This window comes from Dermacentor silvarum, chromosome 8, assembly GCF_013339745.2.
Source record: "Dermacentor silvarum isolate Dsil-2018 chromosome 8, BIME_Dsil_1.4, whole genome shotgun sequence".
Classification (NCBI taxonomy): Eukaryota; Metazoa; Arthropoda; class Arachnida; order Ixodida; family Ixodidae; genus Dermacentor; species Dermacentor silvarum.
This window is the reverse complement of record NC_051161.1, coordinates 183791169-183818700: the sequence shown is the minus strand read 5'-3', so window position 1 is coordinate 183818700 and position 27532 is coordinate 183791169. Positions and strand designations below refer to the sequence as shown.

Genomic DNA, 27532 nt, shown 5'->3' with positions numbered 1-27532 from the left:
CCCCCCCCCCCTCTCTCTCTCTCTCTCTAAGTAATGCCCTACTACTTACCTTTAAGGGAAAATAAAACATTATGATGATAACATCACGATAGGTTGGCAACTCTTCTTACAAACAGAACCGGCACTCCCTTTTTCTTTATTTTTCTATCGATGCGGCTCAGGATGTTCTACAACTTCGCGCCTGAACAGCTGTTACATAACTGACCGCCTCTGCACCTACATATTTTACCAGTATTTCTTATATAAGCCTCGACGCAGTAAAATTACGTTGAGGGGTCCTAACCCTAAAACAGAATACGAGCCACAGTTACTGCCTTTGAATAATCAACGGGACTTAACGTCCCAGAGCTACACTTTGAGAATAACATTATCAGTCAAGGATTTTGATGTCAAGGTTACAAAATTTTGTTCCATTGAAACTACAGTGAAATAAAATCAAGGTAGTAAGATACTGCTTTGTGAATTTACTAGCGAGTTCTCGCAATTACACAGTCATTAAATTCCAAACACAGTCAGTCAGTCAGCTCACGCTTTTCCAAATAAAAAGATCTGAATCAGCTGCTCAAACAGCATGCGCAAGTTAATTATTAGCTGAAGACATCACGAGCGAAGGAACAATTTTTCCTTCATAATTGCTTGCGAATCGTGGCAAGTCGAACATCCCGTCAAACACAGCAGTGTCTTCAGTAAAGTGGTCGCGTGTAGCGATACTCAGCATTGTGGAGTGAACCGGAGTACTATATTGGGTAAGCAGAAAGTTCGACTGACCCGCAGCTCAACGTGCTTGCTTTCTCGCTCTCCACTACTGGACTGAACTGGCAGAACCAAATCGCGTATAAATCTGATTGCGCGAGGGCCTTTTTTTCATTACGGTCCCATCGAAATGTGGCCGGGAATCGAGTCCACGACTTCCGGTCTTCGTTTTCGGAGCAGAAGGACGCCGTGGCCACGAAGCCGCCGCAACGCGTAGCTTTTCGTAAACGCAGTGTCCGCGTTCAGTTGATTGGGTAATCCACGTTAAGTTCACGCACTTTTATCTTCACTGGTTATACATGCGTGTCGGTCAGGGTAAATGAAAGAAATTAAACCAATACGTTTAATTGCTCTAGAGAAGGTCTGCTCTGCAGGAACACACCCGACGAAAATCTAGCATGAAAGCTTGACTTTATTCATTTGCTTTATTCGTTGTTGCAGCAGCTTGACTCACTCACACGTGCTGCTTTAGGTTGGTATAAATAGGTATAATGTATACAAGGTGCACCGCGCATTTTTGAGATTTGCAAAGCGAGCACCGGGGCAGACAAATTTACAACAATGCGGTCAATAAAATTGTGCGACAGAGATCCAAGAGTGGAGACGACTGTGCGAAAGCACTGCAATCATGTAACAAAAAAATATCAAGGAAAAATAAAAGAAGAAGAAAAGGCAAAGTCCGTTCAGCTCCAAGGCGAAAGCCGGTGCAAATGCGACGTCGCTCCAGTCGTCGCGTTCCAGTCTCCAAATGCATGTTGACGAAGGTTCACGAAGTTGCTCCAAAATGGCACGGGTACTCAACATCACCGGTTCCTGTTAATCTTCATACCTTGAGGGTGAAAGACAAGACAAACACACCTAAATTAATGCTTTCCCCCCCAAACACTACCCTTCGTTCATTATTTCAATAATAATGATAAAAAAAATGGGACAAGTCAAGGAAAAAGAAAAAGCCACATAACTGACTTAAGGAACACGACAAAAGACCAATGTCTGACGAGATTGTCTTAGGTACTTGGCCTGACGCCAACAGCGCAGCTGTGGTCATTGAAGCGACGGTAGCCTTCCTTCAAGCCACCGGATTCCATGCACGGCTATAGTATGACATCAACGGGATGGACATGTACATACGCACCTCCTAATCTTATCATCATCATTCATCGCTCTTTTAACACGAAAGTGTTTTATGCCGGGGTCCACCAAGACTTCAGTGACGTATTTCCGTCACGGATATGACGTTCTTACAATGTACACGAACATAATACAAAGAAAGAAACCAGAAGAAAAAGTTCCACAAACATGCAAAATTTGGAAATCGAACCCACGACCTCTCGGTCCGCGACGATAGATCGCCGAGCGTTTAACCCATTGCGCCACAAACGCATTTGCAGAGAGCTACACAGACGCGCCTTATATATCTAACACTCCTCCGTGTACCCGCGCTCTTGCTCGGGGCGGTGCCGCCGCCTACGAGCAGAAAAGAGAAGTACTGCATTATGACACTAATAACGCGCACCGACAGTGAACGCTTCGGTGGTCTCAGCACTACGACGCCTCGATGCCAGCATTCGAAGGGACGCTGGCATCAAGAAGCACTACCAACGCCACCTAGGTGGCGTTCACCGTACTCAGCACAGCGGAGCGTGGCCTCCGCAATTAGCTCTGAAAATGTTTCTGAAGTTGATCGCGGAGGCTGCAATTACGACGCGCTGTACGCGCTGATTTGACTCGGTGACGATTCAGTTACGTGCTTTGTCTTGCGCGTTGTATTAGTGTGTCAGTTACGTGCTTCGTCTTTCGCGTTGTGCTAGCGTGTGCAGCGTAGTGCAGCTTCCATATGCACGACGGTTGCTCATGGTCATCGACGTTGGTAGTCGTGATGGAGGAGACGTGCCACCAGGCGTCAGCGTGGGTGCATCAACGCCTAAGGGCGCTTTAGCCACAAAACACCAATAGACATTATATATCAATGTGCAATAAACATTACACTACTTCTGTGAAGACACGTTTCACTTTCGTGTTCTATACCGATTCCTATATAAGAGGGATCAACCACATTTTTTATCCCCTCCCCCCTTCCCCAGTGTAGAGTAGCAGGCCAGAGCAAACTCACGCTCAAGCCGACCTCTCTGCCTTTCTTCAAATAAACCTCTCTCTCTCTCTCGACGAAGGAAAGCACGCACACCGGAAGTGAGCAAACGCGGACACTTAGGCGTATAAAAGTTCGTAGATGAGTTAACTATAGTGGGATGGTTATGCCGTATAAACACAGCAAGGTCAAGAAACTGAAGGTGTCAACGGCGCATCAGAACGACCGTGTTGTGTGTGTATTATTTTAAAAAGTGCCTTAAATACGGGACGCGCAGGTTTGTCCGTCCGTCGGAAATTAACACTTCGCTGGTTTTCGAAACGCAACTTGGCAGGAAAAAAAAAAAAAAGAAAAATGCGCATTGAAAACGCACTTCCTCTTGAGAATTTCAGTGCGCGGTCATTTTCACATTCCTGCTTCACCGGAATGCGGACACAGCGGTCGCGGTTCGAACCCGTCATCCTCGACAGTAATACGGAACTTCTCGCTGCATGGTGTCGCAGTCGATTTTGACTCATGCAGTCAACCCCCCCACTTCCCTCCTCTCCCTCTTTCCTTTACCTGTTGATTTGGTGCCGGTAAACACATCTAGTAATTCGCAATGTCAACGAACCTAACTTTCATCAACCACTGCCATTGGGTACAAAGGCATGCGCGCGCACTCACTGCTGCCACGTGCGAAAAAGTCGCGTGGATAAAATCGAAATTTTTTCCCCCGAAATTTCCGTCTTCTTAGAGAGTTAGACTTCAGACATTCTATGAATGAAAAGCTCCTCACGCGCACATATCGTCAAGTCATAGATCCCACGAAATACTTTCCTTCTGGAGGCATAGTTATAGTGGCCACAAAGTGAAGCGCATATTTCCTCATATTTATAAGATGCAGCGACCATGAGTTATTTTTTTTTTTGTTCTATTAGAAACTATCAGAAAACAGCTGAACATGAATTTTCCAGGCCTCCCGAGCACCTACAAACGCTCTCAACATTCAAGTGCATTTTACTCGTTTGTCAAGTTTCGGCCGTTTCGCTGGTTTTTAGTTATCGTGCGATTTTTCTTTTTCTTCCTTTGTTTCTTTTTCTTGCGTGGTTGCGTCGGAAGTTTTGCCTAAAAGACGACTGTTCATAATTGCTATGTATTTCGCACCTGGTAGCGAAATAATCAAATACCATAGACAAATTTAAACGCGAGCAACGACTTCTTTTTTTTGTTTCATTTTTTTAGGAACACAAGTTTATATGCACAAATTGCTATCTGTCTTCTACGTACAACGTAAGAAAAAGATGGGCTATTTCTCGAGGTTCCGTGCAAAAATTTAGTACGTAATATAAATATATATACCTACAGTACATGAAAAAATGTGCACAAGAATGAGTAAACGCTGTGAAAAGAACAAATAAAATTATCGCTTCCATCGGCTTCGAAGTTCGCGGCGCGACTTGCGTCCTGAATTTTCTTAACGGGAAGCCTTACGGCACAAGCTAAACTCGGATTTCTCTTTTCGAGTGCTTGTGAAACGACGAATAACCTCATCAGGCAGATGCAAGGCAGCTTAGGATGAGATGTATTGCATTTAAGAGATAAATTTTAAATCTCTATACCCACTATTGTATGTAGAATTTTTAAATCCTAAACAAATATTTCAGGAAATCGGTAAATACAATTTACATAAGCACCCGGTTTTTTTATAAATCCTTAACTTCTAATAATATCAGAGACTATAGTTCTGTAAACTGCATCCATTAATTAGAGCGTCTGAACCAGGCAAGAAAAAGGAAAGAATCAGTTTACGTGGATTGCTCATTTTTGTTTACGCGAGTTTTACACAAGTCATATTCACAAGTTAATATCGTACATTTTTGAGTACGTTGAAAACGTACACAGTCTTTCCGGTTTTGACTGACGAGTTGTTAAGAGTTGACATTGTTGTACGATTAATATATGGTTTAAAGTCCGAAAGCAAGGCAAGTTCCACGAGAAACGCCGTCCCTGAAGCCTGCGGTTTATTTTAGACCACTTTGGGGCTACTTCACCTCGCGCAGCCGTCGCTGGGTACACGCGCATTGTTTGACAGTCCGCCTCCTTCGCAAAACGGCCACCGCAGCAGGGAGTCGAACCGGCGACGTCGAGCAGCAGAACGCCACAGCCACTCGGCTACCACGGTGAGTTAGCATTGTTGTTTTTATTTTTATTTTTTTTTAATTTTTACTATTGTTTTTATCGCAGTCACACAGTTGTCACCAACTTAACTTATTCTTCAGATTCACGAAAAATGTTTTAAACTTCGTCATTTTTCGTTGTGCTCATTGAAACTCACTAAAGCCTCACTAAACTCGCTAAAAAATATCTGCTCCCAGCAACCGGGGGATTTAACCGTTTCTCTTGAAAATTCAACAAATACATTAAAAATCGCTATGGTCGGTGACGAACAAAACGATTTAGTTCACCGCTTAAACGTGTTTAAATTAATGTATCTTCTTTCTGGAGTTTTACGTGCCAAAACCAGTTCTGATTATGAGGCACGCTGTAGTGGAGGGCTCCGGATTAATTTTGACCACCTGGGGTTCTTTAACGTGCACTACAACGAAAGCACACGGGTGTTTTTGCATTTCGATGGAGGCGAAATGCGGCCGCCGCGGCCGGGATTCGACCCCGCGATCTCGTGCTCAGCAGCGCAACGCCTTAGCTGACAGAGCCAACGCGGCGGGTAATTTCTATTCAAGGCGCGTCTCACTCGCGAACCGGCGTTTATTAGAGCGTTTTTTTTTCTTTCCATCTTAGAGGGCGGAGCCAGTTGGATCCGCCCACCGGTACGGCTGATAATGACATCATTACGAAGTGCTTCTGGACTTGAGAAACTGGCTCCTTCAAATCCTGCATCAATTGATTCCAACAGATTGAACGCTTTGTCTTTTTGAAAAGCCCAAGCATGACATGTACAGTACCGAGACGCGTCTGGCCTCATTACGCGGATGAGCTGTCACATGCAGTTTATTTTTTTTTTCCTGAGGAAGCCTTATAACTCGAGAGGCTGCTATCTAACTTACTATAAGACTGAGAATTCAGCGAGTTGGTACAATTCATGGTTAATAATAATAATAATAATAATAATAATAATAATAATAATAATAATAATAATAATAATAATAATAATAATAATAAAAAGACACGAATAGTGGGACACGGCCACAGGAAGAGACTGGACGACGCAATTTTAGGACATGCCAATCGACAAACTAAGCACCGTTGGAAGCTGAGCTTCCCCAAGTGTGAATTAAATGTGGACAAATTAACCACTCCCCCAATCAGATTTGACGAGCTCACTCAACTTCAACCTCATTTCGAGAGGTGAGAAGCTTTCGGGAGACCTCATTTCAGCTATCCGAGTTGACAGCGACTTCGCCTGGACCTTGTCAATTAAGCGCTTGTGTCGTTCAGTCTCCTCTCATATCCGTTTCCTGATTCTCGCTCTGTTTTTTCAACCCTGCTATCTCAGTACGCGGGAATGAAGAAAATGTTTGCTCAACATCCGCTGAACCGATCTGGACAAGCTACGCTGCATTAAAACGTTAATATATATATATATATATATATATATATATATATATATATATATATATATATACGGAGAATACCTTTTATTTAAGCTTCCTATTTCCTTGCAAGTATTGCCAGAAATCATGAAAAGATATCGTAAGGAAACAAAAAAATGAGACAGAACGGTTAAACAACTAATTCAGGAATGACACACGCATCACTATGATCGAAGTAGTACTTCCAGCTAGTCGATCTGTCATACTGGGAAATTTAACAGCGCTACAGATACGGGGACAGATACACAGCGCGACAACACACAGATATACGTATACACGGAGTGATCATTTTTAATTTTCCCGGAATTAAAAAAAAAAAAAGTCTCCTGTGGCAGATCGCGTAATTCTTGTCCTTGAGCTGGATTATTCGGAGAGGCGGACATGACTATCACGAGAAATCAAAACACATATTCAACTAATTACCAAAAATTCACAAATTAACTTCCTCAATAATCACTCTACGGCACATATTGCAATTTACGAATCACAGCCGGTGAGCTTGCAAGACGTATCCACTTGAAATGAATCTTCAGGATGACGTCAGTTTCGAGACATTATTTCCCAAGGTGTGGGATGAAATACATGGAAGTTCCGGTTACTTTCGTGCTTCAATGCATAAAAGAGCGCTTTGTTATAAAAAGTAAGTGAACAACAGTGCATTTTAAGGCGACTTTGATGGCGCATGTCTCCAAAGTGGTGGCATTATGGAAATTCATTCCAAGCGGATATGCCTTTCAAGCTCACCGGCTACAATCGGTAAATTGCAATCTGTGCCGTAAAGTAACTAATTCAGAAGTTAATTAGCGAATTATTTAATTAGTTGAATACGTGTTTTAATTTATGGCGCACGTCCACACTTCTGAATAACCCAGCTCAAGGGCTAGAATTAAGTTATCGGCAACAGGCGATATTAAAAAAATTCCTGAAACCATAAAAATGGTCACCCCGTAGGTTGTGTCCCACTATACTATATACGCATACCCACTTTGTAGCTTACAGGTTCCCCAGATTGACAGATACCACGATACTTTGAGCTGCATCAATTAGTAAACCCAAGGCGGACGTCCTAAATGAAACTTTAGTGAGCCTAACAGGATACAACAAACGGATTCAAATATAGCACTGCTGAATACGCGTCTATGTAGCGGTGCTCGATACGGCCCGACCTCGATCCAACTCGGAATGGGTTAACTCTTTCCTTACCGCTAATATCGTGCTCATTCTTGGTGCTCTGAATTTTTAACGTTTTATTTCAAGACGTATTTGTCATATCGTACACCGTAATACACAAAATTGTATACTCATCGCTGGCGTTTTACATGGAAGATGAAACAGTTGTTCAGAGAGTTTTGGGGAATTCTTACGTTGAACTTCGAAGAAGCACCCCAAGAAGCATTGATGAAATTAATAATTTGCTATTTTTAGTAAGTACTGAGGGTAACGAAAAAATGTGTGATATCCAAAATGTGCGCCTTGCTCCTAGTTCCAAACTTCTGCAAGTTAGACCGCGCCAAAATATATATAATGTACATTAGGTACCGTCAATATCAGCCATGGTAATGCCAATGCCGTGCGGGAAAGCCATGGCTTCGCAAATGTGAAATAGTGCTGGGAGCATTTGTTTTTACTTATTGCAGCAAGCATTGTTTAGGATCGCGAAGCAATGGTTGTCAGGCAGGGGAGCATGCACAAGCCTCCTGACACTTGGTTATTGTGTTAGATCAGCTTTTCTCTGCTGGAAACTGGTCTAGTCGTGCGCCTGGAACTGGCGCTGGGGCCTTCACATGCTTTGTACAGTACTTTAGAGTACTGCACAGTACAGTAATGTATAGTGTTGCACAATACTGTACAGTAATGAATAAGGGAATTTGCGCAGGCGGTGATCAAGAAGCAAGATATTAAGACTGCTAGTAAATCTTCTGCCGAAGGTCGGCCTGAAATCGACTGCGTGCTCTAGTGTAAGTGAAATCCACACGAGGGGAAGCATTGCTCATAATAAGCTGTACATACGCATTTGAAACGGTGATGGATAAACGATATCCACTGTGGGGAAAAAAAAAGTTGCACTTGTTACAAGTCGAACACAATCATAAAAACAGCACGCACTCCTTAACACATACCGATGTTTGAGACATCGTTAAAACAGAGTACACGCCAGGTCAGAAAATTAGACCACCCGACAGAAGCATCTTTGTCTACATTGCTGCTGTTATTTAAAAACTATGTTACACAGTTGACCAAAGCGCAATTCTTGCGTTGTTTGATTGAGGAAGTGCTATAGGAGCACTATAGCCTAGTTTCGACGATACGTCATGTCGAAGTTTTTTTTTTTTTTTCGGACTATCCGACGTGCCGAAAATTGTGAAATCCGACCAATAGTTAAGTACAATCGCAATTACATACGGGGCATCTCGTTGCTAGTGGAAAAATTCCAACAGTAATGTTTAACAACGTGTAGAAAAACCATTGATCACATTGATCGATTCCTATGGCCACGGTAAGGAAAGAGTAAAGCACGATCGAAATAAGCGTCCATGTGAAGTGGTTGTGACCTGAGAGAGTTGATTCGAGAGCTGATAGAACCCGACTATTCGTGACAAGCGGGAAAACATGTGAACCAATAATAATAATAATAATAATAATAATAATAATAATAATAATAATAATAATAATAATAATAATAATAATAATAATAATAAAAGAAATATTAATAACACAGAATATTTCCCTAAAACTGCGCCTTCGAGATAATGCGGCGCACACCTTTGCGTATACGCACCCATCTCGGCGGCGCACACGACACACAAGTGGGCTCAGACAAAAGAAGTTAATGAACCTGTGCGAACACTTGATCGCAAGTAAACAAACAGTCTACAGCCTCGGGATGCATGCTACATGCTCGTGGAAGCCTGCGTTCCCGGGCAGAATGTTCAGGACAGAGAGTGAGATGCAGAGAGTGGGTCAGTTCACGCCAATAACGGCGACGTACGTTGTCCAAATTGGGCGAGCTTCTCTTCCAGCTTGTCTGCCAGTTCGCTTCCGGCCTGAACAACCGTCGCGGCGGCGTGACTGCAAGTGGGAAGGGAGTCCGCGGTGCGGGGGCCGCAGGTTAGTGACGTCAGTGTGCGCAATCGTCTCAAAGTGCGATGTTATGTGCGCGCATACAGTCGGATTAAACTGAAGTGCGAACAAGTTAGAATTTGTGAAGATGCGTCTTCCTATCTTCACGTTTGCTACCGCGTCTTAGCGATGCGGTGGCGTGACTCAGGCGTTAGCTCTAAAGTTTAGTTGTGGGGTGTAACGTCCCGAAACTACCACTGTGGTAGTTTGGGCACGTTGGTAATCCACAAAAAACGACTACGGAAGCGTGAATAGTTAAAAGGCGCACACACAGATAAGCATAGGCGCTATGTTAAAAAAAAAAAAAAAAAAAAAAAAAACTTGCTGGTGGTTTTCTTGCGGTGCATTGCAAAACATGTGGCTGTCATCCGTTGCCTGATACCTGTAGCATTGTTGGCCGCAGCAAGAATAAGCTTACTATAGGGAGATTGTCGAAGCGGAAGAGTGAGAACTTCGCTGTGCAAGCATGCCATCTATCGCGTTAACAGAATTTGATTTTCTGGTAGTGCAAGCACGGAATACTTAGAATTGATAGGTTGTTAAGCATTTGTATTGTTTGTTTCAGTTCTGCGCACTGATTTGCTCAGATTACATTGATGCCACTTATGTATAAAGTAGCAAGATCGCAATCATAAACCGCTGGAGGCGCGCGCGTGTGCGTGCGTGCGTGCGTGCGTGTGTGTACTATGTAGGTCACGCTTCTCATAGTCGTTCCCGAAACGTAAAAAAAAAAAAAAAGGAAGAAAAGGACAATTGAAATGTGGGATCACAAGAAAATTCAAACTACGGTATTACGTGGCACAATCACAATATGATTATGAGGCACGCCGTAGAGGGGGACTCCGAATTTCAACCACCTGGAGTTCTTTAACGTGTGCACATCCGATGCACGGCACACTGCCAAATCTGCATTTCGCCCCCACCGAAATTCGGCGAGGATTTCATCCACGCCCTCGGGCTTAGCAGCGCAACGCCATAGCTAACACGCCACCACGGCGGGTAATTTTGGAGTTTTACGTGCCAAAACCACGATTTGATGATGAGGCACACTGTTAAGCCGCTCATCTCTCAAACATGCAGAATAGGCGGCGCGACGCCACAAAGCATACGAGGAATTTTTTTTTTTTTTACTTGTGTGTTTCTCATCAGTGTTCTTCTGCAAACTGTGCATTTGACTCTGTAAACATGTTCGCTGCAATATATATCCAAGTTTTGTTACCTCCAACCTGCCTCCTGCTTCAACAACGCCGATTATCACCTTGAAGAGATTTGATTATCTTCAAGCAGAAAGAACACACACCGTATAATGGGGGACTCCGGACCAGTTCTGAACACTTGGGGTCCTTTGACGTGCACTTAAATATAAGTACACGAACGTTTTCACATTTCACCACCTTTTAATTGCGGCCGCCGCAGCGGAGTCCACCAATCGAGCTATACCGCGGCGGGATCGCCCGAAACTGCACCGTGGGTTGCGAGGGACGCCGTATAGAGTGGGGGACTCCGGATTAATTTTTACCACCTGCGGTTATTTGATGTCCACCAAAATAACGGTACACGGGCGTTTTTGCATTCCACACTCATAGCCTTGGCAGGTGACGCCGTATCAAGAGACGTGCATGTAGGCCTGCGCTCTATAATAGCACAGTGCCAGCAGGTTTTGCCGAGTCACTGTTGTTCCCATATTTACTACATAGTCACGAGTTACTCCCAAATGGAACATGTTCATGTGACGTGCTAACTCTTCGATTGGTTCTGATGCAGTAATAATACAATACTGGAGCTTTTCGCTGGCAACACTCAGCCCATCTGCATGCAGTAAGCACCAGACAATATAGTACACGCTTCCGAGATCGACTCAAGCCGTTACGCATGTGCAAGGCCATTAGTCAGTGCTACAGAATCTTTCACCTATGGTCGATAAACGCACTGTATTGCCAAAATTCGGCATCCGAACCCTCCTACAACATCGTTACTGCACCACTCTCTATAAGAACAAATGAAATGCTGGCAGCTCTTTCTATTTCGGTAATCCCCGGCTAGGCTGCGATAACACCATATTCAAGCTTAAACATAAATCTTGTTCTCGTGATCGCGTTTCAACTTATGCTGGTATTCAACCATAAAGGCAAGTGTAATTGTTAACGCTTACACACAAAAAGCTTGCGTTTAGCGAGGCCATTATTGGAGGACGTCGTACAGGGTTAGTGCTGCTCATATCTTGATGCGGTCAGATCAGAGATGGTCAACATCATTAAGAATGCCAAACACTGTTACTCAATGAAAACATCTCTCTCGATTGGCACCAAGTGGAAACGCATTAGAAATACAATTATTATTTAAACTTTAAGATTCACTTAATACTTAGCAAGCGACGGAGCACCGGTCAATAATAAACAAAAATGTTTTTGTGTATGACCCATATGTGTCGGTCATCGCGAAGTGTGTACACAGAGATACACACGCATACCACCATTCACAGCAAATGGAGACGCTAATTCCGCAACCATAGAAGTCAGGTCACATACTATAGTATGCCGACCGAAATGATTTGCAAAGCTGCCGGTATGCGAGCTTTTATTGCTTCATACACACAAAAAAAAAGCACACAATTCAGAACCATTTCACTGGCACGGTCTGCATGTCAAGAATGCACGCAAATTGGCAGTTGAAAGAAGAGAGAGATAGAGAATGAAATGGCCACATTAGTGACAAATGTACACATTGAATTACACCCCAGTTGAAGGAACATAATGCTAATCTCGTGCTCCACACGTACTGAACGCAAACTGCATAGTCGTATGGCGTAAAAATATGCCCAAACTTAATCTTTTTTTTTTTTTTAAGAACCTCTCAATACGAAGCTGTGCGGAATATACGAAACAGGTGACGAACAGATTGCAAATGTAATGTGTGCATGAGATGAACAGAAAAAATGAGAACGTGCGAACGAATGTTATCGATACTACTCTAATGATACATGTGACACGCGATTACTTATTATGCAATAAAATATAACTTTTATGCGTGCTTGTACAACAGTATAACTTTTAGCCGACAACGCGAAGCTTGCTACACGCAGCGGATTCATTGCACAGGCCAAGTGTAAATTCCCATGAACTGCCGTGAGCATTGAACACGCTTGCGAAACATTTCCGATACATTGTACAATTCGGGCGAGGTCATGAAATGCTATACGTCGCAGGTTTGCGATTTTATGCTCTCCCAATAAGTTGTATATGAACTAGCCACAATTACAGCGGCTTCAGTTTGAACAGAAGCTGTCAGACGACAAGCAGTAATAGTTAATCAAAGATAGCGATTCAACTATCATGAACACATCTCTTTCGGCGACCCTTGGTATAGGATAGCATGCGTTGGCAACATGCACTGGTTATCGGTCCGGCTCGCACACAGTTTCACGCAACCGAGTATCGACACTGCTGCAGCGCGTCTATGCTGCTATACTGAACCATATCACATGGATCGATGTCGTCAAAGTTTCGAGAGCGCCGTAACCTAACATGCATGGGTGACATGATACGGGCAGTACCTACTGATGACCAGCAATAAAGCCATCATACGGGGCTGGTTCGCAAAACTGGCCATTCCACGAATAAAGTTTCTTCGCTAACGATCCTACTATCACAACATCAGCAGCGCTGAAGGCAGCATCATCAAAAAAATATCGTATGCAAGGCAGTCGCTGAACAGCATCATTCGTAAGATCGTGCTGTGCAAATGACCCTGTCACCATCGGAGAAGCAAGTACCGCAGCTCAGCTAGACTCACATGCGCGCATCAATCGCAGGAATCTCCATGCAGACGCGTATACTATCACAATCTCTAAAAGCGAGCACAACTCGACGTAGTGTCAACCGTAATCTCACCGCTCGTTCCACGTAGCTGACTCACATGCACGACAGTCGGTACATAACACTGCACGAAGAAAATGCGGCTATCGTTCAGCAGTTCCAGGAACGGGAGGGCGGCGCACAGCTGACGACAGTGCCGCCAGCGCCAGAGACAGTCGTCGGGCCCAGCACGGTCTGCAGCTCGACGATGTAGTTGATGGCCATCTTGAGCGTCTTGATCTTGGACAGGCGCCGACTGCCGTTCTGCAGGCGCGGCGGTATCGTGCTACGGAGTCGATCCAGCGCCGAGTTGAGCCGGTGCATGCGACGCCGTTCCTGGTGGTTCGCCAAGGACCTGCGCCGCTCCAGCTCGGCCTGGGAGAGGCTCCTCTTGCGAGCTACGCTGCTAGCGCGCCGCGACATGGCGGGCGACGTCTGCGACGGGCAGGCGGCACCTGAGGACTTGGCGTCTTCGTCGTCCGCTCCGGCGGGTGACCGGCTACCGCCAGGCGCAGGCGAGTAGCCGGCCTCCATGCAATCTGGGCAGTCACCGTATACGCAGTCGTAAGCCGCAGCGGCAGCGCTGTACAGGAACGAAGAAGGCGGGGCGTCGACGTAACTGCGGTCATACACTGCGTACGAAGGGGTGTGGCGATGATGATCCGCCAGCGTGGAGCAAGGCACCGGCACATCGTCCAGAGGGTAGAAGGCCGCCGAGGCGACTTCTGGATACGGCGGGCGGCGCATCAGAACAGCCGTTGATGCGTAGCAGCGCTCGTAGGCAGTAGTTGCTGCAGTGGGGGCGCCGGACGGCTGGTAATGCCGCTGGTACGCTGTGGGCACGTCCAGAGCCGAAACTTCGGCGCCGGCGAACATGGAAATGCACCCCGTTTCTTCTATGACAACCGGGAGAGCAGTGTCTTTCAGGCGACTTCAATTTTCACGTGTGCGCGCGTGCGACCTCGAGATCCGTTTCTGACCGAAGTTCTGTACTCAGCATCGGTGGCTTCGCTCTTTTTGGGCGCCTTTCCTTTTCCTTCCTCATTACTATTTTATTTTCTTTGGCTCTGTCTCAAGCACCGAGGAGGAGCGTATGCAGCGGAGGGAGGGGCCGCCGTGTGCAGCAACAATAACAACAACGCTAGGAACTCTGAACTTTGTCCCGCTATGCAAAGGAGAACGGGAGAGGGTGTGCGGCAGGGAAGCGGTTCACGTCGCTTCAACGGCGCATAAAGTGCCACGAGCTAGTATGGTGCGAAGGGCAACAGCTATGGCCGGAGGGCGGCAAGCTCTTGTTTACTTTCTTCACAGCGCGCACAGCGTTGGTGTTGCGCGAGGAGTTGGTGCTGCTGGCTCTAATTATAAAGTCTACGGGAAGAAGCGACCGGAGACAGGCGGAGAGAGGCGGGCTCATTGGACGAACGTGCCTCAGGCACCGACGATGGCGGCGCTTTTCTCCCCCCATACGCACTTTTGCTTTTCGCGCCGACGCCAGCGTACGTAGCGCGGCGCGAGGAACAGAAACAACAAAAGAAAGAACGGAAACAGGAGAGAGTAGGAGGGGGAGCTCCCCAAAAACTTCGTGTAGCTTCCAACGCCTCGGTTGCAGCAGACGGACTCTGAAGAGAGCACGTTTGGCAAAACATGGCACGCGCAACCACGGCAGCTTCTTGAACCGCTGGGCGAACCGACCAATGGGAAGATACAAAAAGAAAACAGGAAGGGGGTAGAGGGGCAACTAGCACGCTGCCTTGCGCGTAGGCGCTCAGACGAAACGCCCTCGCCTCGCCATTTCCTTTCCTCCCAATTTCTCGCCGTCTGCGATTGCAGTAGGCAGACTGACGACCAATGATCGCGCGAACGTACGGATGAACGCAAGGTCGTCCGCTACGCAAGAAAATAAACGAAGACTCGCCACTTTTCTGCCGCCAGTGAAGTTTTTTGCCGCACCTGCGGCTATGGATGCGACAAAGGATAAATTTAACGAAACCGCGGGGATGGCGGTGCTGATGTAAAGAAACAAAAATGCAGCTTCGCTCGCCGCGCGCACGAATTCGTTTCGGAAGCACACCACCCACACCGAAAGCCCGCAATCCTTCCGTGGCCCGGAGCCGGTGTAGCCGTTTTCCTGTCCCATTGTTTCTTCCCCATACTCGCAGGACCGCCGTGGGCCACTCGACCAGATGTCGGTCGGCTGCGACAAAGCAGCGCACCTACCTCCACAAGCAACGACAGCGCGACCGAGGAAGCGAAAAAAAGGAAAGTATATCCCGCTTCTCCCACATATGGTGGGGAAAGAAGCGGCGGCCCACCACCCATGCTGCCGTCGCCACTTTTACGGAGGTTGTTGCCCCCCGTCCAATTACGCCGCTATCGCCGCCACGCTGGCCGTTTACTTTGCCGGGTGTTTACTTTGCCGGGTGCCGTGCGCTCACGGGAGCGGGTGCGAAACTGCTGGTATAAGGAAGGTGGAACGAGTGAAACGGCGACAAGCACGGCACGTCCGTCTGAGGTGCCGAACGTTGAAGGCACCGCGGCCTGCTATCTGTACCTGCCTTGGGCGTCCACACATATGGTGGTATACTGCCGAGAGGCCGCTATATACAGCGGGCGGGCCTCTCACGAAATGCGAAACACATGGTGTTCGTAAACACGGCCAATGCCTGGTGACAATGTACGCCGAAGAAGACCTCCGCACACTGTGCCTGCCTCTTTTTGGACAACAGCGCAAGCATATACGAAGCTCGCTTGCGGTCCAGACTGCGCAAGACGGGCACGAAGAATGCGCGTAGGCGCTGACAAAGGTTCCCGTTTCGCTCCTTGGGAGGCAGATTCTCCTTTGCGCGCATCGTGCTTCCGCAGTCTTCGTGTCGGCACCAAATGACGTCAGGATAACGAACCATCTGGACGTCGGGGAAAATAGGCAGCGCTGTTCTATTCTTTACGTATAGCCTTCCCCTCGCAGGTGAAAGCGGCGCCATGGCTAAGCACCCACAGCGGCTCTGCCGTTCTGCTCACGGAATGGAGGGGGGTCGTGGGTTTGATTTTGAGGTCACATCACGGCTGAGGTCACATCATGACTGGTAATGATATTTTCGACTATTCATTTTTTTTGCGTTAAATGAAGGTCATAGAACTCTATATAGTGACAAGCCTCGGAGCGCCGTAAATAATTTGATATACTATGCTGCCCACAACGAGTAGCAACATACGAGGCGACCGAGAGACTGCCAAAACGTCGCAACGTCTTGCTCCCGCATACTGGCGTGACGACACAGCATCCTCCTGGAAATTAAACCGAAACTGGCTGTAGAAGAACTAATTATTTACGGCGCTCTGAGGCTTGTCACTGTTTTTTATTTATAGGGTTTAGAGGTCTATGACTTTCATTTTATAGTTTCAATTTTCGAGTTTATATCACTAACGCGTCACGTACGTTTAGCGCAGTATTACTTTTTTTTGTATTTTCGTGTTCGCATTCGACTGGTTGGTTACTGTAAAGGCTAATGTATTGAACAACGTTACACTTCCGTGACAATAAACTTTAATTGTTACGTAGCTTTGTCTGCCTCAAGAAGTGATCCATTCCGGTCGAAGAGGAGGAATTGTGCTGCCTGCCACAGGCAATGCTTAATATCCATATTATGTAATTGCATGGATCAAATATTTTTTTCAAATACTCTCCAGTACAGTTATGTTAATATCAGATGATCTTACGATCACGTCACATGTGGTACGACAGGGTAGTGTACTTGGCCCCCTTACTCGAATGATATATCAATTTACCAAACTGTTTCGTACAAAATTAGGCTATTTGTCGATGAATGAGTGATATGCCGCAACATTTAATGCAGCCCTTGCGGTTTACTACTACAATCTGACCTAGACGCAATTAACACATGGTACTCATCATGGTTAATGACACTGAATCTATATAAAACTAATGGAATTTTCGATAAAATGCACCGCCTTGGGACCGAGGATAACTGGATGGAACGGCGCCACGGTGCGATTTGTCGAGGATGCCATAAATTTGCCTTTCACTAACCGTGCTCGCCCGATACAAACTTCTGACACAAAAATAAGTTTATTTGAGCACGTTTCTTCTTACAAGAGAGAGAGAGAGAGAGAAAGACGTTTATTAAATAATAAAAAAAATAGAAAATTGTAGATGAACCTCGGTGTTGATTATATCAAACGGAAAACCGACACTGAACATTTCCCGCAAAACGCTCACTCGGTCTGCTCAAACGCATTATGAAACATGCCTTTTTTCTCACTTGCACAAGCTAGCTTACGTAACACTATTTCGGCCGAAGGTTGATTATGCTTCCGCCATTTGGGACCCTGACCACGTACGCCCCTAAGCAAAAGCACACGGACCAGATATTCCACGATAAAGACGATTTTCTTTGCCTACGAATGTAACTTGAAATTGAGGACAACAGTACGCACTTTTCAGTGCACTCTTCACTTTAGAAGTTTGTGAGTCCGGATTACGAAAAAAATTATATATATATTTTTTTCGACGAGTCTGCGGTTCGAATATTTTTGCTTACGGGTGTACAGTACGTTTAACTAACGACAGTGCAGCCCTGCAAAACCGCGCTGCTCGGTTGATCTTTCCCGATTCTTCACGTTATTCAAGCGTAACCACACTAAATAGGCGCGCCTACCTGGAGGACCTGTCTGTCATACCCCCCCTCCCCCCTCCTTCATCACTATTGCATGAACTTAAGTATAACTCTTTACTTGACGATGTATTACTTAAAAACCAGTCAGTAATACTTTCTCGACATGAAAACACTTGCGAACTAAAGCTTTTCATGTGCCGCTCACGCCACTTGGCCCGCAGTTTTTCATTGCACGAAGGAACGTCAGATTCGGAATAACTTGTCTTCAGCTAATTCCATTTTTTTTTTTTGCACAGTGCATGTCTTTATAGCCATAAATTAACAAAGGGGGAAAAGGTACCAAGCGCGCAGAATTGCCGCGCGACTGGCCGCTCGAGGCACTGCGTGTATTCGCGGGCTTCTTTCACGCTCGGAAAAACACGTATTGTAGCACGTATTGAGCAACAGAAAGCTGTATCGGGAGTTTTTCATATTGCTCTACAATGTTCTCATTGACACTTTGATGATTAGGACAGTACTTCTGGAGTTGGATAATTAATTACAATTACCTATTTAAATCTCAGTAACGAAAGATTTTGTGGCGGCTACTCCACTGTACTGGAAACAATACGCACTAGGTGTGCTTCGCGTAACGCCGTTCCCTTTTTAAAATCGTGCAGCGTGACAGCTGGGACACCCTGTATGTACACAAAACAAGGCGGGGATGTATTGACCGTCTTTGTGGTTCCACAAATGCTACAGTAACTTCAAACAAAGAACAAAAGAAACCCTCTCCTGGCAGCAGCGACGCCTCGCAAGCTCACATGTGACCCCTCTCCCCTACACTCCACTGTCTGTCTTTCGTCCCTTGTGGACTGAACGTGCACGTGTTAGATTAACGTTTTTTTTTTTGTTTTGTTTTTTTTTTCGTTCAGAACGCCAGTGTATGTATGAGGACGCTTTAATAGCATTTTTTTTAATGCACGAGTTGGTATTCATGACGCCACTAAATGTACGCTGACTTGTGGTCATAGGCTACTTACATTTTTTCTTTCTCTTTTCCCCCCCCCACTCTTACGGAGAAATTGTATAAATTGAGCTCTGTGTGCAATCGCACTCTTGATGAAGGCCGGACGCCGGCCGAAACGTCGAAATTAAATGTGTTCTTGTGACAGATTGCACAATCAATAACTCTTGATCCAAATTACTCGGTGAGGTGGCCATTACTTCTACAAGAAACCAAAATGGTTAATTGAATTAACATAATTACACGAATTAACTTTTCCATTAATTTAGGTACATATTTCAATCTACGAATTGTAGTTTATTTAAATTATGGGGTTTTACGTGCCAAAACCATGATCTGATTATGAGGCACGCCGTAGTGGGGGACTCCGGAGTAATTTGGACCACCTGGGGTTCTTTAACGTGCACCTAAATTTAAGTACACGGGTGTTCTCGCATTTCGCCCCCATTGAAATGCGGCCACCGTGGCCGGGATTCGATCCCGCGACCTCGTGCTTAGCAGCCCAACACCATAGCCACTAAGCAACCACGGCGGGTCTGAATTGTACCGTATTTCCCGGTGTATAAGACGCACTTTTTTTCTGAAAATTTCGTCGGGGCGTCTTATAGAGCCGACTTATGCACGTTTTTTTTTTTTTTTTCGGGAAAACTGCCGTCAAAATTAGATTCGATGTTATGGCCACGCGAAGCGCGCTGGTTGACTTAATTGCTACGGGTTCTGTGCACGCTATCGAGGTACCGGGTTCTCCTCGTGATCGAGTTCCCGAGCGCCGTGCCAGAAGGACGGAGCAGCAACGCAAGCGGCGGCAGGCCGACCGCGAGTCAAATGACCCCGAAGTCGTCGCATCTGCAGATCGCTGTCAAGATACGGCGCGCGCAGCTGCGCAAACTACGCAGTTGCTACCAGAGCACAAGCCGTCCACCATCCCTCCCGCGCTGCCTTCCCGCTTTCCTGCCTTGTGCGCGATTTGGCTCACCGTCGCACGCTTTCACTCGCACATACAGCATACGGCGCGCGGGGACGATGTTATCGCCCTTGGACCTTAATCGGAATTCATCGCGATGGACGGATCATCGCGGCAACCACGACGGCAGAAATGCGCCTGGAGTGTCCGTACCATCACTATCGCAATTATATAGGAATGGCACCCATAAGCTTGCGCATGACCCGCGTTCACAGAGTGAAACGTCACTGTAATTTTTTTAATCGCTTACTGAATGAACAGGTGCGTCTTATGCACCGGTGCGACTTATACACGTTTTGTTTTTTCGGAAAAACTGCCGTTTCGAGGGGGTGCGTCTTATACAAAGGTGCGACTTATATAGACCGGGAAATACAATAGTCAGTGAGTATGCAAGGCATATCCACTTGGAACGAATTCTCACGACTACGCCAGTTTCAAGATATTAATTTTTAAAGTGCCCGGACGAAATGCATTGGCAATCCAGTTATTTTTGTGCTTGAATGCATAAAACAACTTTCATTAAAAAAGTAAGTGGAACAGCAGTGTATGTTTACCGCAAGTATGACGGCGCAAATCTCAAATCCGGTGCCATCCTCATAATTTGTACTAAATCGATATGCCTTGCATACTCACTAGCTACAATTCGTAGATTGGAATACGTGCCGTAAGGTAATCAATCAAAACGTTAATCAGTGTAATTATGTTTATGCAATTAGGCATTTTGATTTCTCGTAGAAGCTATGCCCACGTCATCGAGTAATTTAGATCAACGGTGAGAATTGTGCTATCGGACACAGGCATTTTAAAAGAAATTAGTGCAACTATAAAACACCCCCTTATATATATATATATATATATATATATATACTTTATAACGACGGTATACCGCGTACACTCTAAGAAAAGTTTGTGTGCACCCTTTTTGAGCTTGTTTCCAAACAACAAATGTAATCGATATTGCGCGCCTTTCCTTTCTTTAACGCTGCGCGCCCGGTAGTCGTTCTTGAAAGGAAAATAACGAGTGGCACAGTGTTAACGAAATGAAATGCACGCAACGTAGACGACTGCTATTGCTCGGGGACAAGATATATGCTCCAAGGAGCGCAAATTTTTCTTATAGTGTAGGTTAGAAGGCACACTCGTGGAAACATCACTCTACGCCACAATAACTGCTTAGCTCTCAAAAGATGTACAAAATAAACAAAAATAAGAAAGGAACAGAGAGAGGTTGAGAAAGACAAGCCTCCTCTTTGCGTGCTATTCGGCACCTACAGTAGGAATGCAATACAGAACCGCACTGTAACAACAAGCAAATTTTAATTAACGTTCAGTTTGTGCAGGGTTCATTGCAAGATAACATACTTCACTTCCATTAAATTTCTTGCTGTGCTTTTTGTATCATCCACATTCCACTGTTTTTTTTTGTTTTTTTTTTGTCAACACGTTGCAAGACTGCCTGTGGCGGCAAGAGACACTTTGAAAAAGCAATATGCCAGTAAGGAAGCAAGACTGATGCAACAGCACACTTCAGAAATGCTTTGACGGGTGCTAGTTAGTAGGGCATGATTGCATTGGGTATGGTTCATGGCACACACAGGGACACTGACACATGACCATGAAATGGTGCGAAATAGTGTGTCCGTTTAATCCTTGCTTGTCAGCACCCTGTATGTGCCACCATAGAAATGCAACCATACACCATACAGTTGACCACCCCATTGCATTTCACTGCTTCATACAAACTGCGATATGAGAAACTACATAATGTAGCCAGATGAGTGGTACAAGTGTATGGGCACAATAAATAATGATGTGCGACTGTTAATGGGTGCCTGTTAGAATGCCATGAAAGAAAAAGGGTCCCAATTTTCATCCAGAATGTTTTAAATACATGAACAGACTTGTTAAACAAAAAAGCCATCACACATTGAGCTTCATTTTGACACCTGCAAGAAGTGTAAGCAAATAGTCTTTGCTAGTTACAGTGCCTTGAATGAAGCACCTGCAAGAGGTTCTGCTTATCATTCTGAAGCCTATTCTTTTCATGAAATACCATTTATCAAAAATTTAATGAGGACTGCAACCATGCTACCACGTCTACTTTTGCAGGTTACAGTGAAACGAGAGTAGCATGTTCTTTGCATTTTACAAGTTGGCCTAGCCCCAGAAGTTCGGTTTGAATGCTTGCCTACTTACAGCCGCGCCTAGTAGGTTCTCAGCACTGTCTAGAATGGTCTGCAAGTGAGCAATTCCCAGTAGCACATCATCTTGGTGCTAGGTAGATTTCACCCAAACCCCGGCAAAAGATTTCTGAATAATCAACTCGTCATGAAATCAAATGTACGTGTTGGATTCTTTATGTCAAAGGCCGATTTTCTGGCTGCAAAACACAGAGCAAATTTACTATACATGTTGTTCTTGGTGCAAGGTATGGAGTATGAAGCAAGGGAACAGCAATGACACAGAGAAGTGCCAACTACCAACTGTTTAATAGCAAACCCAGACACAAAGCGAAAAGGACTTCCACACATGCACAGTACACAGAATGCAGTACAGTACAGTGCCATGACAGCAACCTTTGAAAAAGCATGTTTCAGAAGAAAACAATGTGGTAGACGTGTTGTGTACGTCACACGTCACACATTCGGTGCTGTGCATGCGTGGAAGTCTTTGCTTTGTACCTGGGTCTGCTATTAAACAGTTGGGTAGCTGGCGCTTCTCTGTGCCTTTCGTGTTCCCTTGTTTCAAGCTTCGTACTTGTTCCAAGAACCATACATATAGTAAACCTAAACACCTACTTGCCAAAGTTCTTGTGCGCAAGTTGGACAGTGGACAGTGCGCATTGTGAGCATAAAAAAGTAGACAAACGAACAATTCACAGAAGGCAGACTTCATTGTTGGCACTACGCAACACACATTTAATTAGCCAACACTGCTATGTCTGGGGGTAAGCACATGTTAAGAGAAGCAAGGAACTATATGCAACAAAGTATTTATTTTGTATGAGAAAGATTATTCGCCACTTTATTTTCTCAGATTAGCCAGCACACACTACAATCAGCGTGCAAGCTTGTGCTTTGAAATGGACATGTTTCAGTGGCTACAAGAAGTGTTTCATATAACCACCTATTCATACACACTCAGGAGCTCACTCTGTTTTGCAATACCTGTGGTCAGAAACATTGTCAATGTCACAAGACAGACTAGACACAGGGCTTCCAAATTGTAGGCATGGCATAGTGCTGAATCGACAATCTAGGAATCCGTTAAACTAGCAGATTTCTTGTCACAACATGCGGTGTGAAAATTTCTAGAAATGCCAAATAGCAGTGTCTGCAGATAGAGTACCACAACTGCTATCAAGGAAGCAGTAAACAATGTAAATGCTCAGATAAAAGTCTTGCATCAAAACTACACCTTCTTTTAAAATAAAACGTAGTTCTCTTTCCTGTAGCACTGATTTGATATTCATAGCTTTGTAATGTTTTTGTGTTGTAAAAGCATGCGGAAAGGCCTTTGGGACAGAACATGGGCAAATAAAAGGAAAAACAAAGTGGATAACAAGGATGTCACTTTTGAAACAAGAATGCAAACAGAATATATATATATATATATATATATATATATATATATATATATATATATATATATATATAGGTGTACTACCGCCCAGGGCTGAGAGCGATATATATATATATATTTTCTGCTACAAAGGCTGCACAGGTTACAAAAAGGGCAGCAATGAATTTAAATTCCAAAACCTGTTTTGAAACGGCAGCAAGGATGCATCAGCCTCCCTGTGATCAGTAAGCATACTTTATTATCACAGCAGAAGTTTGTTATTCATAGAGCATTGGCACATAGTCAGGCTGTTGATTACAATACAGCACACAGACTTCACCAAATTCAACTTGCACAAGTACTGCATTGCTTCCTACCCACTATGCCTAACAGGGTGAAGTTAAAAGTAGCACTGCCTACACTTTGGAACACCGCACAAGCATGGTTCATGTTAGTCGGCTATAAGGTTAATGCTCAGTGATTCTTGGCTGATTTATTTCAGGTATAAGGGAGTTTTAAATAAGAGTCTCAGCCTGAAGAATAAGCATACCCTAACAAAGCCAAGTAGCAGAACTAAACGAAGTGTAGCACAGTGTGGGTGGCAGTTCTCATTAACATGTTGGCGGCTGAGCGGTGAGGAAGATCTGTGTGCGCGCGCGACTTACGATCCAGCCTCCTGCTCCTGTCCCAATGCATCAAGGAAGAGTCCCATTGGAGTTTTCTTCAGCCCAATAGTCTCAATCTTGTTTGTCAGCTTATTCTTGATGTTACGCAGCCGCATTGATGCATGAATGAACACCACTAGAAATGGATAGATGTAAGAGTATGAACTTTGGTGCGCCGAAGACCTTTTCTGCTAACAAGGTTCATTCACAAGAATTGTACTCATTAAACAGACATTTCCTCGATACTAAACTACAGACAGAGTCACTGCATTGCATCATAGCAAGAAATGATCCAAGGCATTTTGCTAGCTTAGCATTTCAATGAAAATGTGCTGCCTGAACAATGCTTGTTGCAAACAGTGACCCTTTGTCTGACATTAATTATTTAGCTTGTAAGACCAAAAGTGTTGATAGGAGAGTAGAAGACTATTAGTTATTACAAAAAATAAGAAACACTGCAAGTAATAAGGCTGAGGCTAAATGAACAACCAATACATATGCCCCCACCATGAGGGTATTTAGGAACGGACCTTCCAATACTCACACATTATCGGCAGCAGGATGCCAAACAAGAATACCACCACGGATCCGAGAACATGGACAATAAAGTAGCCACCTAAAAATCAGACAGGATTCTGTTCAGCTTCCTGGATGATCGAACACTATCACAGTCTATGACGTCCACTTTCGGTCATACCTGCCAGGATAATCAGGATGCTGAGAATTGGGTGGTCTCTCTTGAACTTCGTGGCAGCCCTCTTGGAGTTGGTAACATAATAGAACAGGCCGAACGCTACGGCCACAGCAAGCATTCCACACAACATTTTGGAAGGGTGCAGGATTCTGTGGTACAGAAGAAAATGTTATAAGGCCTAACAAGGTCCAACTTGCCAATGTGTAGTTCGCCACATGAAAGACCGCCTGATACCCCTTTACATATTAAACAGCTGTCAATGTCGACTTTCTTAGCTGCTGATATGGAGTCTTGTTATCACGGTGGCAACACACACACACACAAAACCGGTGGGCTGATAAACGTTTAATTCACCCTTTGACAATTGAGTTTTTTTTTTTTTTTTTTTCTGCGCACTTTTGTGGCAGTATGTGCTCGATTCGAATGACTTGAGTTACACATGATGCATGCATCTTACTGTATTGTTTTTGATAAACAGTGATCGACGATGGGATGCCTCGGGATCCAACGTTTTGACAACGGGACTTCGTCAAAGTGTTCACCTGACGAAAACAAGTCCTTTTGTCGAAACGACTCCAGGCTGAGGCTTCCCTTGTAGCCCACTGACGATCACTTCAAGGCGTCACCTTCCTTTGAACATCTGTATTGTACGAATTGTTTATGGTCATTTAGATGGTGTCTTATATGCTCACCCCAAAATAAAACACGCTCGTCTCAAGGATGCAACGTCGTGAGCCAACAAAAGGCATGAGCACCATCACAGGTAAAGTCAAGTAGATCGTGGGGCACGTTCACTTGATGTCAAGGCATCACGAATCGTCGGTGTGTGCTGTTTTAGGTCTCTGCTGCATGCGTAGTTATACGCTTCACGTGACGTGTCATGCATCGCAGGTAACATCTTACAAACCAACTGCTTTCCATCTACGTGCCGAGGAATCACGGATATAGTTGTGGAGCGTTATTGGGTAACACCAATGGTTCTTCGTTGAGAGCGCGATCGCAGCTGTTCGTAAGGCTATAATTAGGGTGGTGTCATCCATCTGAGACTCACCCAACGGCAAGGAAGGCTAGGATGGCAAGGACGAAATAGTTGGACTGGTAGTACAAGAGGTTGTTGACGACTCTGTTTCCCCATTTCTCCAAATCCTTAACGTTTGGAAGCTGGAAGCGGGCTGATTCGAGAAGAAAATCATCCAAGCTCCGAAGCGGAGCAACTTCCACTTCGTTCGCCATTTTGATTCAGAAGAAATAGACATGAAATCGCCCGAGGCGCCCTCTGCCAATGGTTCTTGTTCTTGTTTCGGTTTCTGACCGCCAGTGTTGAACATGGCAGTACTCTATGTACCGTGATGACGAATGTTATGTTTTAAAATATGCCGATTCTCTCTATGAGCACGTGACCAATTGGATGTTGTTGGATATTGTATGGAGCAGCTGACACTGTTTTTGTATTCGGCTTAATTGCACAGTTAGTCAAGATAAATAAATCAACTTCGAAAGTATTCACTTTGGGGCAGAGCTTCCAACGAGAAAACTATAGAACGTTGTAGGAAACATCTAATTCAACAAGTTCTGACTTTCTGCTTGTTACGTATTCATTTTTATATGTCCTAAATGAAATCGGGAAAATATGAAACAAAAAAGGAATAAAAGAAAGAGAGAAAGCGCGCGACATGCGCACTTGCGCCCCGCGATTTCAGTGTTCTCGAGTGTGGCGCGTATGAACCGACAGCGCATTGCTAGTCTTGATGTTCTGGCTTATCGTTGTTGTGAACCGCCGCGACGGAAGCACATCACGTGGCGTAAATCGCTCTGCAGCCCTGGGCGGCAGTACACCTGACGAAATGCGCTCCTCGTTCAAAGGCGGTAAGTTTGAGAGAGAGAGAGAGAGAGAAATAACATTTATTAGCCCCGAAGGAACTAAAGCCCAAGTCCGGGCCTCCTGGTAGGCTCATGCCTCCTGGCCCAGAATTCTTAAATAGCAGCGCTGAAGCGGGCGCGTAAAGTTTATTATTTTCTCTTCTTTTTTTTTTTTTTTTTCATGATTCGCGAGCTTTCTGTAGCACGCAAAAAAAAAAAAAAAAAAAAAAGGTTATGTGACAAGTCGAAAGCTAGATTATGGCTGCTTAAAAGAAGGTCAGCGACAATGTTTTTAATGCAGTCGTTAAGCTGAAAATGTAATTGATCGAAAGGATCCATCGCTTAGGAAAGCGGCAAGAGGGTCAAAACCACCCCATTATCATCAGGGTTTTAGATTTCAGAGATTTCAGAGTGTTTCAGATTCGGAGAAATTGCCTTTACCTCTGAGGCAACGAAATTGGCATTTGTCAAAGCGAATTGTTGAGACCCGCAAACACCTGTGAGAGTTTAGAGCGGAGGAGAGGAAAGAGGGGGCCAAGGTGAAACTTGTGTTTTACAAAATGAATAAATGATGTGGTCTATGGTTGGAATGATGCTACTAATATAAGGTACAAATGCATGGTGTCCCTTGAAACAGACAACGATTGACTTCATCGCCGGGCTCCTTCCCGGTTCAGGATAATAAATATAAATTTTAGGAGTGTTTTAAATAAAATTGCTGAAGGGGGGTTGAGGCCTC

At 44.9% G+C, this 27532-nt stretch overlaps 2 protein-coding genes across 5 annotated transcripts; both read right to left on the bottom strand.

Moving 5' to 3' along the window:
- Positions 1-1147: 1147 nt before the first annotated feature.
- Positions 1148-26176, bottom strand: LOC119461899 (PRA1 family protein 3). 4 transcript variants are annotated; one of them, XM_049672310.1, is made up of 7 exons: positions 25985-26176; positions 24937-25082; positions 24784-24855; positions 24240-24375; positions 9425-9504; positions 8446-8478; positions 1148-1582 (listed from the first exon to the last, which is right to left on the bottom strand). In XM_049672310.1, exons 1-7 carry the CDS (start codon positions 26164-26166, stop codon positions 1557-1559), a joined length of 675 nt encoding a protein of 224 aa, XP_049528267.1. In that variant the 5' UTR covers positions 26167-26176; the 3' UTR covers positions 1148-1556. The 4 variants fall into 4 exon arrangements, with proteins under 4 accessions (XP_049528267.1, XP_037579191.1, XP_049528268.1 ...); XM_037723263.2 differs by lacking the exon at positions 8446-8478; XM_049672311.1 differs by lacking the exon at positions 9425-9504.
- LOC119461901 (pancreas transcription factor 1 subunit alpha) lies at positions 10984-20845 on the bottom strand. The gene has a single exon (XM_049672309.1). It carries the CDS (start codon positions 14283-14285, stop codon positions 13521-13523), a length of 765 nt encoding a protein of 254 aa, XP_049528266.1. The 5' UTR covers positions 14286-20845; the 3' UTR covers positions 10984-13520.
- Positions 26177-27532: the final 1356 nt, after the last annotated feature.

What these genes read in the sequence shown, in the direction of transcription:
- LOC119461901 (XM_049672309.1), bottom strand. Translation starts at nt 14,285, where the DNA reads ATGTTCGCCGGCGCCGAAGTTTCGGCTCTGGACGTGCCCACAGCGTAC.
- LOC119461899 (XM_049672310.1), bottom strand. Translation starts at nt 26,166, where the DNA reads ATGGCGAACGAAGTGGAAGTTGCTCCGCTTCGGAGCTTGGATGATTTT. An exon ending in GCTCGCCCAATTTGGACAAC is followed by an intron (nt 8,479 to 9,424) that starts GTACGTCGCCGT and finishes TTTTCCCCACAG; the next exon opens with TGGATATCGTTTATCCATCA. An exon ending in TCCATCACCGTTTCAAATGC is followed by an intron (nt 1,583 to 8,445) that starts GTATGTACAGCT and finishes TTCACCCTCAAG; the next exon opens with GTATGAAGATTAACAGGAAC.